The sequence below is a fragment of the Aythya ferina genome (assembly GCF_964211825.1).
Source record: "Aythya ferina genome assembly, chromosome: 1".
NCBI lineage: Eukaryota > Metazoa > Chordata > Aves > Anseriformes > Anatidae > Aythya > Aythya ferina.
Window position 1 is genome coordinate 174,940,328 of NC_140296.1, and position 17,636 is coordinate 174,957,963.

Below are 17,636 nucleotides of genomic sequence, written 5' to 3' on the forward strand. Positions count from 1 at the left end.
GAAGTAGAGACATAAAGAAGAGTAGCAACTTCAAAGGCATTTAAAATGCATTTCTTCCTGCATTGGCCTAAATCATTATACAGAGGAGCAGGAAGAGGAAAGACCGTAGTCTTCACTGTTCTTTGAAAGCTTTATCCGAGATAACTGATGTTTCTAATACTATATCAAGACCTTTTACTCATGGAATTATGCTATTCTAAGATAAAATTGTGGGTGACTCTACTCTTTGCTATGCCCCAGCAGTAAGGCCAACAGTAGTCTGGCTCTTCATGATTTAAACCTATAACTGAATAAAATGCTGGGATGCTAATATGGTTAAACTCAAGAATATTCTATAGTTTACTGGAAGCTTTGATGTGAGAGCCCATAAAATGGAAAGTGTGTCCTAGTATTCATACTATAATATCATATCTTTAAAGAGTTGCTGGAAGTTGAAAAAATCAGAGTGAGCTTGTAAGCAAAATCAGGATCTAGAATTAATGAAGGAAAGAGTTCCTTTTGGGAACCAGCAGTAATATTTGAAGAAAGGATCTGATCAGACTTTACAGAACGTATTTAATAGGCATTCTAAAATAACTGCTTTTCTGACATAACTTGTATCTTCTTCAACTACTTATTATAGCAGTCTAGGCTTCATTCTCACTTAAAAAAAAATATCTTCTGTCTGATATACAGATACATGCACTGCATGCAGTGTATGGGAATGTAGCAGGATGGAAATCCCGAAAACTGATATTTTAACAAGATAGCTCCAGTATATTGAACTAGTTTAAAGCTCTTATATTTCTCCACTGGGACCTGTTTTTTGTTGTTGTTGTTGTTGTTGTTTGTTTGTTTGTTTTTTTGTTTTTGTTTTTGTTTTTGCATAAGATTTCAAATCAAAGGTCTGATTGAACAACAGGGTCTTCTCAAGTATTATCATATTAGAAACTTGCTATAAAATGAAAACCAACACAAGCACTTCTCGTCTTAAATATGGGACTCTGAAACTTGCCGTAGAGGTGATGAATCCTTTCACAGCTACTGAGTTTTGACAGCAGATACATTATGCAGTACAGTGAACTTTTATTTTGTCTTACTCAGTAAGGCCTTTTCCTCACTGCATACGTATTTACTAAAATCAGATATCCCAGACATCCTAATGTTACCAGGCATACTGTTGTCTGAGCATAAGTCTGAATAGCTGGGACATGGTCTTTTATACTCGAGTCAGACATAAAACCCTTGAAAATGCATTGAAAAATGCAAAGACATATCAAAGTCTGACTGTTCCAAATGTACTCAGGAAAAACAAAACAAAACAAACAAACAAACAAAAAACGACACATAATAACAACCAAAAAAACATTGAAGACTTCTTTTTTTAAACAGCTTAATAGTACCCTAAACAACTTATTTGGTGATCTGTTTCTGACATGATTTTTCTTTCAGTGTATGCATTTTATTTATACTTTTTGTGGGGATAGGATGTGGGTGGCTCTGGAGGTTAGCATTAGGCTCAAAAGGCTGTTGCATTTGAAATGAGATCTCAGGGTAGCCTAAGCCAGTAGTGACTGAATATTACAAAAGTTGCTGGCTGCTCATTAATCTTTATAAATATATCAAGTTAAAATAACAAAATTAGCACTGGGGCAGATTACTGTAATTGGGAGTCTATTAATTGGCAGTCTTAGCCGAGTGTCATGTTCTATACTGTCCCAGAAAAACTTCCAAGATGGAAATAATTAATTTATACATATTCACAGCTTCCAGTCTGTGGTGTTTCCTTCATGACATGAAGAGACTGCTGAGGCTTTGGTTTGCATTGACCTGTATAAAGAAGTTTATGAAATAAAGAGTTTTTGGACTAAACTGTGCTCTATGTCTCTAACTCTGTGTTTGATGGTGGCATGATGACTATTCTGAAAGGAGGATTTGGTGATTAATATTTCAGTCCTGAAGCAAGTAATACAAAATGGTATAGCCATACCCCGCCTCTCATCACACATGGCTCTTTGTTGAGTGCAGCTTGACCACATTAGAGAGCTTGGTCCTATTGCTGGATGAAAGAGTACTACTATCTTTCAAATTGGCAATTTTATACCACTTTCTATCTTCAAAGCTCTTATTATACAGAAATTCTCTAATAATATTCATCAGACTGCTAGCTTTTCTTTTTTTTTTCTTTTTTTCCTTACTGTACCAGTGGATAATTTGCTAATGATCTTATTTTACTCTTCAGGGAGCAGGGTTTTCTTAGTCTCCCCAAGAGAAAGGGTGTAATAGCTGAAACTGTTGCTACAGTTCAGGAAATGAGTGATTATGAGGTATAAAGAAGGTGATTTGGAAGAGCATTTTTTTTCATGTCAAGGAGAGCTAGCTGTACACAGTACTTACTTTCAAAATGCCAGACACTGTTTTTCAAAGTAGGGCTTCAGTTTGGAGGAAAAAAAAAAAAAAAAAAAAAAAAAAAAAAGCTGTTTTTTTTTTTCCCCTGTTGAAAGTTGGGTGACAAAATATTGACAAAACCAGGCTGACTGATTTCAGTTTCAGAAAAACGTACAGGATACTGAATATTTGAAAACCAAATCATGTGCAACATAAGTGTGTAATAATCAGTTACCCTGTTTTATGGCAGTATGGTACGTACAGTATTGCTGTGAGTACATTCATGAACTACATCAGGTAGAGATTCCCTGTGTTTCTGATGTTTTCTGGGCTCAGTCAGTCTCATACATGTGTGTTCTCCAGACAGTTCAAGAGGTGAACCCACAAATCTGCTGCCTTGCAAGTGTCCTGAGGTGGGAACATGGCCAGAACGGGGTGCTGCCATGTAGCTGCACTCTGGACTAGGGTGAAGGTTTCTGGTGGAAACAACCAGTCTTAGTGTTACTGCCTGTTCCAAATCTGATTCCTCACATGAGTGGGGTGACAGATTTGGTATGTGCAATTGTGCAACCTGTTTGAAAAGGAAAAGAGAAAAATAGAGAAAATGCTGCCTCTGTGATAGTCAGTGGGAACTCTTCCATAAATTCAGGGCTTGGATTAGACCATTTGCTCTAGATCATAACACAAATGACACTCTGTTTTACAGTTAGTTGAAGAAGGGAACTTGCAAACTCAAAATAAGATGTCTATTTTGTCTGTCTGCTTACAGATGCAGTGAAAAAATGACATCCTTCCTCTCCTTGTACTTTTTTTTTTTTTTTTCAGAAGTGAAAATATAAAGTCCTTTCAGTAACTTCTTTCTATAGAACAGTATTTCATTTTCTATGCCTTTCTAGTACAGCATCAAACAGAACTTCATTAGTGCTGTTAATGTTCCGTATAGCCCACTGATATACCATAGCCACTGGCCAAGCAAAACTTCAATCAGTTTTTTTTCCTGTTGTCAGCTCACACCTCTGACTGAGCAGCTGCAAGATGATTCATCGGAGAACGTTTCACCATAGGACAGAGAAAAATTATTTCTAGCTGCTTTTTCCATACTAATAAGATCATTTCAGTTGTAGAGACTTTTGCAGCACTTCCTGAGCCATGTTATGCCCATTTGAAAATAGAAATCCTTTCATCCAAATGTCAAGAAAATTTTCCATGAAATCATTGCTTTGGCTCTGCAAAACGTGTCTCTGCTGTGATTTCTTAACAGAATTGTGACTCTAACAGAGTTTTGTCCTATTACAGAGAAAGTCTGATAGAATTAATAATGAACATTGGTTGAGAGATTTAATGAAAAATGTTGTGCATAAGGAACATTTATGTTCTGAAACCCACCAACACATGCTGTATAATATCATTTGCCTACAAAGTCGGTGTGAGAATTTATTTATTTATTATTTACTCTCTTTGCTGCAAAATCATGTAAGGAATAATGAAATTTTCACTGTCCATGCAGCAATAGTTCCAATGGAATGATTTCAGGCAAACAAACTGTCAAGAATATGACATTTCTTAAAGACCAACAGTGTGCTTCCATCTATGCTTTTTATGGTAGCCACTCCTTCATAATTCCACTCAACTTTGCATGCTGCCATAACAAACCAGAAGGGTGTATTTCTTTGTTTATTGGCATCTGTAAAAGCTTTTCATTTCAAGCACTATTTCTTGTGATATGGGTTTGTCAGCTAGTTTGCAAATAAATACAAAAAAGCACTTTTGTTGTCAGTTTACCAATACTGATGTGACATTCAAGACTTGTTTTTCCTGAATAATCAGTAAGTGAATTCAGTAGAATGCATTCAGCCTGTGCCTGCAATACTGTGCACATAATTATAAAAGTTACAGATTCACAAATAAATTGTCCTGAAGAGAGGAACTCAGGCTTTCTTTAATTAATATTTTTCCTATGAACTCTAAGACACTCTTTCCTCCACCTCATCATAATGAAATAAATTCCATTTTCCAAAAGAAGACATATGCTATCTGGTTTCTTAATGTGTGATATTAAGTAACATTAAGAAGCAATCACATGCTTCATTGATTCTCTTGGGCCTGTGGCTCTGACCACCCCCAGCAAGTTATCTTGTACTGAGCAGATGATCCCAAACCTATAGGATGATAACATAGGTTATGTCCAGGCAGGTAAGCTATCTCCCAGACTGAATGCACCCCAATGGTAAGGGATCTTCTAGATTGCAGTCCTCCTTTCTTTTCCTTTCACTTTTCTTAAGCAATCTGTGGGTACGTGAGTGAATACCTGTAGAGAAGGCACAGACTGCAAACCAACCTTTTCTCACTACAGCAACATAATTTCCATCGATCTTCCTCTGATCTCTCAAGCACTTCTGAAGTCCCACTGGCTCCTGGCTGCTCACAAGAAAAAGGCCAGAGTTTATACTGATTTATAGAGAGACACACTGAGCAGCTGAAGGTTGCAAAGGTTTGGCATTTCCCAGTCCTGCAGCAGGAGCACTTACATGATTATACTGCCCGTCACCATGGAGTTGAAAATTCTGTGTTTTAAACCAATTGAGACTTAGGACTTAATTTGTGGTACACAAAGCTGAGAAGGACTGTGAGCAGTATTTTGACATACATTACATATAGCTCAGTGGTCATATCACATCTCTCCTCTGTAGTCACATCCCAGAGGATACTAGATCAACTGTTGAGGTACTTCTGAGAGTTTGAGTCTTAATTCAAATCGTTTTTATCAGTTCTCAGATTCCTGGCTAAATTCGTACCTCGGCCAGCACGGCGAGTGCATTGAGGGTTTATTCAATATTCAAAAGCATGGGGTTATTTTAAAGCTTTTTGTTTTGGAAGGAAGTTTGTGTGCGTATTTTGTCTCCCTCTGTGCCTGTTCCATGGGCACATCTCAGTCAACCTGCTGTTCCATTAGGTATGCTACCCTTCATATGAAACAGTGATAATGTGATGAATCTGATAATAAAGGACCCATTTTTATCCCTGTCTGTCTACATGCTCCCTGAAATTCCCTACCTGTTAACAGAACTCATGTTCTGGAACCTACTCATTAATATGGCTTACTGCTTAACTGAAGGCACTAGAAATGAACCTGTGGCAAAGTCCTCTACTTTACTAAATCCGTGAGTTCAGGTATCTGCAAGACACGCCTTTGAGGATACTGGATCTAGTGAGTGTGTCCAGAAATTCATTCTACTGTGGGTCATTACTGTAATGTTTAGTTAGTAGAAGTGCTTCTTTAAAGAAATGGGCATCCCAAAGAAATTATCAGGAGAAGGAGAAAGCGTTGTATTTCATCTTCAGGATCTAAGCTTTGGTTTGGAATCCCAGCTGCTCTTTTTGATAGTGAGAGAAGTGAACTACAGTCAGTTATGCTGAGAGTCAGCAGCATGATGATGTAAGTCAGCAGGAACTCCATGAGACAGGGAAGTCCTACTGACCTAATATCAGTGTTACCAAGGACCACAGCAAACATTTAATGTTTGACATGGCACCAGAAAATAAAAATTAAAAAAAAAAAAAAAAGAGAAAAAAGAGGAAAAAAGAAAAAAGAGAAAAAAAAAAGTTTTATCAAGCAGCTTATACCCAAAAGGTTAACATCTTATTTGAAGTGGGATCCAATTCCTTCCTTCATACTGTGGGCAACTTACACAGAAGACAGACTACCTAGCATGTACTGTGAAGAATTGAGTTGCTAATACGTAAACAGTAAACTGAAATCAGCAGAACTCCAGTTAGCAAGGCCAAAAGTGTTAGCCAAAAACTGTTATGGAAATGATTTAAAATTTTACAATAAGTAAGTAAAAATTCAAGTGGCAATAATCAGAATACTTCTGTGAAACCCAGAAATAAAAGAGATATTGTTTTTCCATCAGATGGATGTGTTAATTTCTTCTGTGTGAATTTTCTTTCCTTTTTTGTTCTTTTGAACCAGACATTGACGAATGCTCAGATGGCTTTGTTCAGTGCGACAGCCGAGCTAACTGCATTAACCTGCCTGGGTGGTACCACTGTGAGTGCAGAGATGGCTACCACGACAATGGGATGTTTTCACCAAGTGGGGAATCCTGTGAAGGTCAGTATCTAAGAAAGGTGGGGTAGTGTTATAGCTTGCATTACAGTGGTGTCTAGTATCTCAAGCCGTTGTGGACAAGTATTGTCTTGGGCACTGTTATCAATGAAAGTTAAACCTTGACCGAAGAAATCATTGTCTAAATAAGCATCGTAAGCAAAAGGCAAAAGAAAATAAAGTATGAATAGTTCTAATTTCTATGTGGAGCATTAATGGCTATTTCTATGACTTGCTAAGATAATATGCAGTCAGGCACTGTGCTTAAAAGAGTCTCACTGGCCTGACATCTGCTTCTGTGCATTAGTGATTTCCCACAGGCTGATAGTAAGCACTGTAATCTGTCACTCCACAGTAATCTGTTTATATGTCAGGTTCTTTATGTGTATAAATGAGCCTGAATCCAGACCCCAATTTTTCCACTTCATTCCTCTTACACTGAAATAACCTGTGATGAAAATATTTACTGTTGCAAAGAATGATTTTGCAGCCCTAACACTCTTACCCACATTCAGGTTAATACTGGGATCCTTCTCTGTGCACAGACCAACAACTACTTTTAGGAAGTTGTTATTTGAAGGACAACCTCACAAACTGTGAAGTTCAGTGGACTTGGGGATGGGGCAAAACACAGGGTGCAGGAAATGAGAGGGTGACAAGTAGATGGGAAAGGTTTTTTTGTTTATGAATGATGCTAGAGAGAACAGCAGGTTAGTGAGTACACAGTTATTTTCAAACGCATATCTCTTAGTACAAAATGTTCTTCCTCTTCTAAGAGCAGCTGATCTTAAATAAGAGAACAAACCTACCTCTTTTGCCATAGACTACTTAGGGCAAAATTAGGAGTTTTTCTCCCTGCTGTCTCTAAATGCTTAAATATTCAGTGCTCACACAGTGTAAGCTTTCCCATCTTACTGTTTAAACTCACATTGGTGGGCTGCATTAGCCCCAAAGGGAAAGAATTGAATTAATTTCACTAAGGCAGACACACAGACAGTTCTCCAGGAGTGAGAATGACCTTTTCGGTATCCCCATCATCAATACTTTATTTCAACACATTTTCACCACAGCTGAAAGCCTGTGTTCCCAGGAGAATCCAGTGATTTGAATCAGCCACTGCTTTCATAAGTTCAGCTTTCTTTGTCAAGAACTAACTAAATGTCAGTGTTAGCTGGCCAGGTGTTAGGACAGGAAGGTGCAAAGACTTCTGAAGAAGTTGTGACAATGGCAATAAAAAGTTGTGATGCTTCTGACTGCAACGTCACTCTTTTGTCATTCATGGCACAGGTACCCTGTCCAAGCATTTATGGAAATGTTCTCAATACCCCAGGTTTTATCTTCAGCATCAATACAGTATTTGTCTTGTGGGCTGAACCTTCAGGTTTGGCATGTGCTGTGTCAAGAAATCTGAGATGTAAAATTAAACTAAAGGTATGATGCTTTTAACAGTACCTCTGTTGTTAAGATGTATGCAAACAAGGAATGATTAAGCAACAATATGTAAGGAAAGGAAAAACCAAGGAAAAAGAAATATGGAGACCACCACATGTATGCAAAAGGAAAAACCAAGGAAAAAGAAATATGGAGACTGCCACATGTATGCAAAAGTATCAGTTATTAGCATGCTTTGGCATTTTCTACAAAGTTTCAGCAGCACATATTAAACATATGCAGAGTATAGCATAATTAGAATTAATTCACAGATGCCAGGAAAATATCTTCATTGCTGATAACTTTGGTCACAATCAGTGGGAACGCTTTCGGTTTGATCAATTGCAGCTCCAAATTTTGGAATATTTGGAGATAGGTAGGAAAACTGGATATTTTATTAGTCTCACTGCATCACTTTTTATAGTATTGAAGACTGTGACATTATCTCTCAAACAGAAAAACAGTTTGGAAAGTTGAACTTTCAGCAGTAGAGTACAGCAGTGCAAAAGCAATTGGTTTCTCCCTTGTCAGATCTTTCCACTGTGAGAGTTACCCCTACTGGGTTTAAAGGCAGTCTGGCCATTTCTTATGTCACTTCTTCAGTATCCTCTGTGTTAGAGGTGATTAGACTGAGCTGTTGGTGGATGGCCTTTCAGGTGCTCACTGTAACAACACTGAAGTGATGGGAAATGCAGCTGGAGGGCTTCAACCTCTTAGTAGCACTTGCTGCTTTTCCCTTGGAAATAGAATTATGTTGTTCACCATCTTATTTCCAGAAAAGTGGTGAAAGATCAGCTGTTTAGTCTTTGAGAATTGCATGGGTTTGTGAAGTCTTGAATTTTATATATATATGTAAATAGAGAATTCAGCATAGTATATTACTTTGTACCTTCCTCTTCATCCTCTAACGGCTTTTCTTTATAGTTTCCTTACTCAGCCATATTGGTGCTCTGGCAGTTGTCTCTCAAGAACCATTTCATAAAAGAGAACTTGGCTGAGATAGTAGATACCACAGCCTCAAGCTTCACTGCATTCAAAAACTGAAACCACTGAAGGCATAATCCTAAAATAAGAACATTCAGGCCCAGTTAACATTTACAATGCAATGTCTGAAAGCTTTCAAGATCAGTTAAAGAGAGAGGCTATATTGGTTTGTATGAGAAGTAGTGGAGGTTATATCTCATTGGCTCTTGGACATTTTGCATACTCCCATGTCAGAAGAGTAGCTCACCTAATAAATGAACTCCCATTGGACTTGCCAAGAGTATCTGGCAGGTACCAGCTGTTGATACAGAATATAAGAGAAAAATATCTTTGCTCTCGACAGGTATCAGATTCTTTAAATGAGACAGGTGCAAATGAACAGGTTGGAAAGCATCAATCCAGAATGCCCCAGCCAATTCAAAAAGCATCTCTTTTGTTGCAAGAGTTTACCTGTATGTGAACTTACAGTTTACAATTTTGAAATGTCTTGTAACATTCTTTAGTACAACTGCTGTCCTGCTTCAAGAAGTAGAATCACTTCCTTCCCCATGTGATAGCACAGGCTGCCTGACAACACAGAGGGCTAGGACTCCCTGTGATTTTTTTCTCACTACCGAGAATAATGAGGCTACAAGGATGCTCTCTGTTCTTAACCAGTGAACAAAGTCCAAACTGGTCAATTCTGTACCTAAATCTCTGAATCTGGAAGGCAGAGGAATTGCTGACTGTCAGGATGTCTGAATTCATCTCACGGTCCATCCAGTGTATTAATTAATACATGAGTTTTCTCATAGTTGAAAAACCACTGTCAGTTTAGAGTCCACACTCAGGTATTTCTACAGAGCTTGTCATGTTTAACAGAAGCTTTGTTACTGATAGCATTTAAGGAGGCAGGAAATAAAGAATCATTAATCTTCAGCAGATAATCTTACTAGCACTCACAAAGCTCCATGGAAATCCTTTCATCTTTATTTACGGTCACAGAAGGTCAACAATTAAAACTATGAATTGACTTTTTATCCTTCTGTCTTAAACAGAGCTATAGGCATTAAGGCTTCATTTTTGAATTTAGGAATGCAACATAAACAACACTGGAGAGAAAGCAGATTTGGGGACACATTAGTATTTAAATATTCTGAAGTGTGGGCAGAGTACAAAATTGGCAGAGTTTCTGATGCTTTATTAGAGGGCTAATAAAAAAGAAGCACAGACTGTACATTTTATGAGACAGTGACTTGAACATGTTTACTGTATCAGGTAGCAACATTTCTATGAAGCTGGGTTTACTGACATCTGAAGTCTCAGCTCTTCATCTTCCACATCTGCTAAGCACTCTGACAGCTGGCTTGCATGAAGTCACAAATAAATTATTCATAATTCACTTGCTCTTTGAAGAATGGTTACATCAGTTAATAGATTTATTTGGGATAGACAACAGCAGAAACCAGACTTTCTGCTCAGAAGAGCTTGGGCTCCAAATCAAATATACTCCTTCCTGTTTCGCCTTAAGCAAAAAGTATCCAGGTATCCTTGTACAGCTACCCTGCTGAGAAGGTTGTCAAAGCTAAGGTAATTGAGAATCTTCAGTTTTTTCAGAGCAAAGAAACTATCCAGCATCTCAAACCATCTTTCAACAACATATTTATCAATAAATGAGGTGTTCATCTTTTCTTTACATGAACAACACTAACTGATTCAAGTGATTCTGTTAGGAAGCCATGCCTGGGGGAGACCTTTTTTGGCTTTATGTGAATGTCATGCATATAAATCTAGATAACTCATCAGAGGAGGGAAAGTTACAGCTTTCCATCAGTTGCATCAGAGCACGTCTCTTAGCTATTTGTCACTACCTAGCAAGGATATACACACTTTTTCTTTTTCTTCTAATAGTGCCTTCACAAATTCATGTTCCTTGTGAGTGTACTGCAAATCTTCTCACCTGTTGTTATCAATAACGTTTTTGTTGTTTTTGTTCAAAAGAGTACTGGGCTGTCACTTTTAGACCCTGACATAGTAACTCCAAGATCACTTTCCATAATAGATCTAAAAAATGGGTTTGACTTTTGAATGTGTACTTTTCCATGTGCCTTACGACTGAATTTCATCTGCCATATTATTGCTTACTCAGTCAGTATCATTAAATACTTCTATATTTCACTGAAAATTTTTGTTTTTAATACTTGCTTAACAACAACCTTTTTCATCTTATACTTTATCTAGTGCTCCAGATGACTTTTAAGTACAACATGGGCAGCACATGTTCTGTCACACATTCCTAGGGAACTTTACTGGTATATCAATCCATTATGACAACTTGACCATTTATTGTTGCTTTTTATTACTTACTAATTAACCCACTATAAATCTGTGAGTGGATGACCCCTTTTATTCCAAGGCAGATAGTTCCTTTAATAGCATGTGTTATGCAAAAGAGCTCACCAAAAGTTTTCAAATGAAAGTAGTGCATTATATCAACTGTATCCCACTTTGAAGTCTCTTAATTAGTATGGTAAATGTTTATTCTGAATCTATAATATAGTGTCTTAAAACAATCTTCTTTCTATCTGAAAACATTTTATAAAGATTTAATTCATCTTTAATTCATCATCATTTGAATATAACACACCCCCTTTGAAACTAAGTACTACCACAGAGAATTTTTGCAGCCTTTTAAATTACTTTATGCATGTTGAACTTGCATACATTGTAGTCACCATGTGTCATCAATACGGAGTAATTGTTCAGCAGTGACATCTTGAATCAGAGGCTGCACACTGCTCATGGCCAAGTCAAATGTTGCTTTCTCTCTGCGGGAGTCTTTGTCTGTTCCAAGCAACAGTCAGAAAATCTGTTAAATACAATCTTGGCTCACAACCTGGTGGGCAATTGAGATTCCTGTTTTTATATAGTTTTTTGCCTTTGCAGTCTCTCAAATACTATGAATGTAGTTTAGGCATTCCAGGTACTGCCACCATTATGTCTAGCTTTAGTCCAGTATTTCTCCTGTTTAGGCATGAAATTACTTGTGATACAATTAACTCCCAGCTCTCTAATGTTTGTCACTACTGCTTCATCCATAGTACTCTTTTGTCGTTGCAATATTAAGTTGTACTCAGGGAAAATGAGAAAAGGAAAATCCTTAAAAGTGTGCCAGATCAAAGCTGCTGCAAATTAGATAAATAAGAACTGGTCCTCAACTGAGTACAAGATAGCTAGTTATAATTTGAGTTTGTTTTCTTTTCTGAGGCAAACCTCCAAGTCTTTCGAGATTTAATGTTTTAATGTTGTAGCAAACAAGCTGCTGGATTCCTAAGTAGTGTGTTGTAAATAGCCTGAAGTGAATTGATATGCTTTGTTGTTGTTGTTGTTTTTAAAGGAAAACATAACATGGGAAAGATAACAGCATAATCTGTAGCTGGATATACTGGCAAATAAACACAGGGTGTTTATTTGCCAGTATAATAAATAACCCTTACCCCTTTTCAGACACACAAGATGCAGGGGTCAATGTACCCTGTCCACATGGCTGTGGAATTTGGAAAAAAAGTTGAACAAAGTTTTGCTTAGTGTGGATGCTTTGTATGCAAGTCTTTTGCAGATAATGACTGAAGTTTGATGTGGATAAATAATCCAGATGAGAATTTCATGCATGCAAGTTTATGTTTCTCTTGACATGTTGTAAACACATTGATGTTTATGATTAGGTTAGAATCAAAACCTAAACAGCTTCTGCTTTGACCTGGGATATTTAAACTGCCTTATCCAGAACATTTATTTTCATTAATCAAACAACCGAAAAACAAGGTTGGGATTTTTTGCAAGTGCTCAATGTTGGATAAGCTCTGCTTAATATCAGAGTTAATGACGAAAGCTCAATTATTTTCAGTAACAGTGCACTAACCATTACCATGTTGAAAAACAAACCCCAGAAGCTCTTTCCTCATAGGCAGTTTGTGAAAGGCATTTGCACTTATAGTGCCAAATGCAGACTTAGTGTTTATAGGGTTACTGTTTGTCGTTTAAAGTAAACGGTTTTTATTTACATAACAGCTGAACTTTGCCCAAGTATCTCATTAAATATGTCTGCTTTCAGTTAAGTGACCAGGTTGTTGGGAAGTGATATTATTCATTTATGACACTTGCTGTGACAAAGCTTTGTACAGAAGAGTGTTTTAAACAAATGAACACAAGTGTCTGGAAGTTGTTTATTAAAAATGGCTTAAATGGTAAAGAGAATCCTGCTGCTAATCATTATATTTAGATAGGATTTGTATTTGTTCTCTTCATTGAATAACTTAAAACCAATTAGGTTGTGTGTGTGGAGTTCTTAATTTTCAATTCCCAGATCATATTACTGTCAGTATGGATTTAAGTGAAAAGAGAGGGAGGAGAGTACAGTTCTTCCATCCCTCTGCTCTGCCCAGATCAGTATTACTCAGACAATTCCTGTTAGCTACTTGTCTAAAAACCTTCAAGACTGGAGCCTTCACACTCTCTGCACAGCTGTCTGTCCCAGTGATTATGTATCCTTACTGTTGGGATGGGTTTCCCTGTCTGAGGTGCCTGTGATGTTTCAACTGTTCATGTCCATGCAAACAGCCACACTCAGGCTAGGTTCATGATCTCAGTTGCCTTCTGCCCTGTTGCAACAATGACCAGCTCCAGATGCTTCAGACAGTGAGGCAGGAGATGTGGAGAACTGAGATGCTTTGCCCATGCTGGATTATCTGATGCACCTTTTTTCCCTCTTAACAACATTCTGTGGCAGCGAGTGTCATAGTTTGTTTATATATTGCATGGAAAAAGTATTTCCTGAGACATGAATTTGTTGTTTTCCTGTTTCATCTACTGTCCCATTTCTTGTCTATTAGGCAAGTCTGGTCAACAAAAACTCTCAATAAGTCTTCTCTGGAGTATTTATTATTTTTTGGTTATGTTTTTCTTGCTGATATTCTTTCAGAGAAGAACAATCCATTACTTTTTAGTTCTTCTCAAATGAGATTTTCCTCATCTTTCTCAGAAGCCCTAGTAATTTTGTAATACATTTTTTTCAGATGGACCCACCATTACACAGTATACTTGAAGGAAACCCACAACACTGCTTATTTATACAATGGAATTCTAATAATTTCCCTGCTGTTTTTCATACCAATTCATATTCATGTTAGCAACTTGTTTACTTTTGTTTGACTGGAGCTGCACATGGAATTGAAATAATTGAGTTATTTTGCTTTAAACTGAATGTGCTTAAGGTGAATTGAAGGTTTCATTTCCATTCTTGAATCCAAAGCTGAGTGTTTTATTAAGATTTTATGCTGATGTTGAGAGATATGTGCTGAATATGATCATATTGCTTATTTTATTTTGTACTGATCTGTTGGACAGTTAAATGTCACAATACTACTTTTTAATGAACTCTAATTAAGAGCTTGGGCCAGACTTGTATATAGACATGAACCCACTGTATTGATATTTACAATTGCCATAAATCTAGTCTTTGATCTTGTATTTTTTTCTACATTTTATCACATCTAGCTGCTTACTTCTTTCCTTTTCAAAGCCAAATTTTTTTTCAGATAACTTTTCTCCAGATGAGCAGCTGAAAAAGCTAAATAAAGAATATTCAAGTATAAAGCACTTTGTGCTGCCAGTTTGCCTTTGCAAAATAATTGTGTATATGTATAATGATGACATAGGCCTCTAAAAGTACTCTTGAATTCTTTGTAACATAATTATTTTTAACTAATTTACCTTTATTCACTGAAGGCATTAATTTTTTCATTATTTTCTGTGCTGGGTACAAAGGCTGTAGATGTTGCTGCAACTTGAATAATTAAATATTCTAGTTTGTACACTCTAATAAATGATGCAATGCTTATTTAAATGACCTTACAGGTCAGACAACACCTTTCACGTTAACTTTTTGGCAAGTGAACTCAAATGTGCTAGACAGAGCCAACAAAAGGTTTTGAAAACAACTTTCTGCAGCTTTACTTGTTTAATTGAAAATGTCTTCTGAATGGTTCCTACAAACTATTTCTCTTCAGGGAGTCACGTATTATTTTTATTCTTATGTTTCCTGTGATTGCTTTATTCTACCTTTCTCAATAGTATTATTTCAGGAAGATGTATAAGAAAACTCCAAATATGATGTTTCTAAAGCTGATGTGACTTGAAAAATATTTTTGTGAACTTGTAAGTTATTTTTCCCTGTTCTGGTGAAGAGCAAATTAATTTTCAGCTGAAGGCTTTAATGGCCACGAATCATTTATACTGGCTGCCACAAGAACATTTTTGTTAATTGAATGTGGTCTAAAAGTATTACATGGCATGTTTTTTTCAGACATTGATGAATGTGGGACTGGAAGGCATAGCTGTGCCAATGACACTATTTGCTTTAACTTGGATGGTGGGTATGACTGTCGATGTCCGCATGGCAAAAACTGCACAGGAGACTGTATCCATGAAGACAAAATCAAACACAATGGTCAGATTTGGGTGCTGGAGAATGACAGATGCTCTGTCTGCTCATGCCAGGTCAGTAGAAATAAAACTATCTGCTACAGCAAAGATTTTGGTAGGGATGAAGGGAAGAACATTGTGATTCAAGCAAAATTCCTCTTTTGGCTGCCTTTTCATCTGTGTATGTGGTGCTACACAAAAATGGCATTTTGTAGGGTTTTGGGGTGAGCTTCTCTTTCCAACCTGTACAAGCAGAATTTCCACATGAGGTTTATTATATACTCCTGGCAGATAGGGAAGAGTACCACTTGGTTAGCAGAGATGCCACGTATGTTTTCTGGGTGGGAGTAATGGCATTTTCACACAAAGAAACTGCCTAGGCCGATACTGGTGTTGGTAACTAACGCCAGTATCTCTAGCAGGTGGCTATAAACAGAGGTAGATTCTGTCTCTGCAGGGTAATTCAGCTTAGCTTTCTCAAATGTTTGTTGTGGGAAGCCTGATCCCAAGCTAAATGCTGATGATGAGTAAAGAACTAATACACTATTGTCAAAGTCCTGAGTGTTTCAGAAGCTTAAGTTGCATTGGCATGAGTTTAATTTCATACCAGCTATCATCATCTTTATGCGAATAGTTGCAAAAAAGAGCTGGAAGTTTAGCAGAGGACTCAAGTAGCATCCATATGAGAATGATAAAACTTAGTGCGATCCACTAAAACTTGACCGTTAGTAACAACACCATTGAGTTTCATCAACTTAGGTAAAAGCTGTCTGAAAGTTGCTGCAAATCTGAAGGTTTTATAAAAGACAACAATTTATGGTGGTTACTAAGTGTGTATTGTAGTTTCTGCCTCTTTGAATTGTATTTTGACAAAGTTATGGTATCATGGAAAAAATCACAAGCTGGCAGTGGCTTAGCATCATGCCAACAAATCAAGTTTTGGTACAAGAACTGTAGGAGTCATGCAGATTTCTGCCATTACTCTTTGTCTGTCTTCCAACAACAGAATGGATATGTGATGTGCCGACGAATGGTCTGTGACTGTGAAAATCCCACTGTAGACCTATTTTGCTGTCCTGAATGTGACCCAAGGCTCAGCAGCCAATGTTTACATCAGAGTGGGGAGCTTTCCTACAACAGCGGTGACTCCTGGATACAGAACTGTCAGCAGTGTCGCTGTTTGGTAAGGCTCCTGATTACAGCAGAATAGACAGGAGGAAAAAAAGGATATGAGATGTTCTGATCTGTGAATAGTTCATTTTCATGTATTAGCATCCATTTAGTTCCCTCTGGAGTATGTGTATAATCAAAATCTGGTTTTCACGGATATTTGTCAGTATTATCAAGTCCCAGTCAAAAATGCATTTGGACACAATAGACATAATAGAAATTATTTAATCACGAAAATTGTTTTAGCAAAGAGTGGAGGTCATTTGGATGTGACACCTACATAGTAACACTCATGTGATCACTCATTCAGGGACCGATGAGGCTGCATAAGGATATGTATTTATGTAAATATGTATTCATTATCACAGTTGATAATTTCAAATATGTTGATAGACTGAAATGTGTTTATTCACTCAGACATTTCCAGTAACAGAAAATTTAATAAGACTTGATGCATTCTTCGAAATAGTGAAATGAGGTTTGAACAAAAATCTTTTAAAGCTTGTTATCTTTTTCCTGGGTGGGTATTTCAGAGTCTTAGGAAACCTGTGCTGCATAATGGTGCTCAGGAAGTTTCTATGACAGAAGCAATCCCAAGATAAAAGCAACTAGCTTTTATCACAGGTTATCTCCAAATGTAAAGTGTAGTCCATCTAGCAGCTTTCCTTTGTCAGGGTGTCATGAATTACAGCCAGAAAGCAATTTCTGTAGACACTGCTTTCCGTGTTGCTACTGCTAAAATCCAATGAAACAGATTCCCAGGTGTTTCATTAAAAGTCTTAAAAACAAAACAAAGCAAAACAAACTACAGTTTAGGATCTCAATGGGTGTCTATTCTTTATTCAAGATGCTACTCCCATAACTGAAGCCTGCTTTCTTTCTGTTGTCACGGTGATTTTTTAGGTGACTACATATTGTCTACTCCTTGTACTGTCCATTGCTACAAAAAACTAATTGAAATATCAAGATCAGTAACTGGTTTAAAGATTGCTTTCATTGTTACCATCATGCGATTCAAAAAGAGAGGAAAATTGACCCAGATAAGAATTTTGTAAAAGTGTAACTTCACAATAATTTCTGCAACAAGAGGTGTAAAATTGGAGCTATGGCAAAA

General features: G+C 37.1%; 1 protein-coding gene and 1 long non-coding RNA gene across 3 annotated transcripts in view; one reads left to right on the forward strand and one right to left on the reverse strand.

Annotated features, from left to right (window-relative positions):
* The window catches only part of NELL2 (neural EGFL like 2), a 146,521-nt gene that overhangs the window by 123,991 nt on the left and 4,894 nt on the right, over positions 1-17,636 (forward strand). Inside the window, exons 16-18 of the mRNA XM_084507019.1 lie at positions 6,341-6,481; positions 15,234-15,427; positions 16,359-16,535. Coding sequence (XP_084363145.1) covers positions 6,341-6,481; positions 15,234-15,427; positions 16,359-16,535 — 512 coding nt within the window. The remainder of the gene's footprint in view (positions 1-6,340; positions 6,482-15,233; positions 15,428-16,358; positions 16,536-17,636) is intronic.
* LOC311430446 overlaps positions 1-17,636 on the reverse strand; it is a 28,268-nt gene that overhangs the window by 5,591 nt on the left and 5,041 nt on the right. The window lies entirely within an intron of this gene.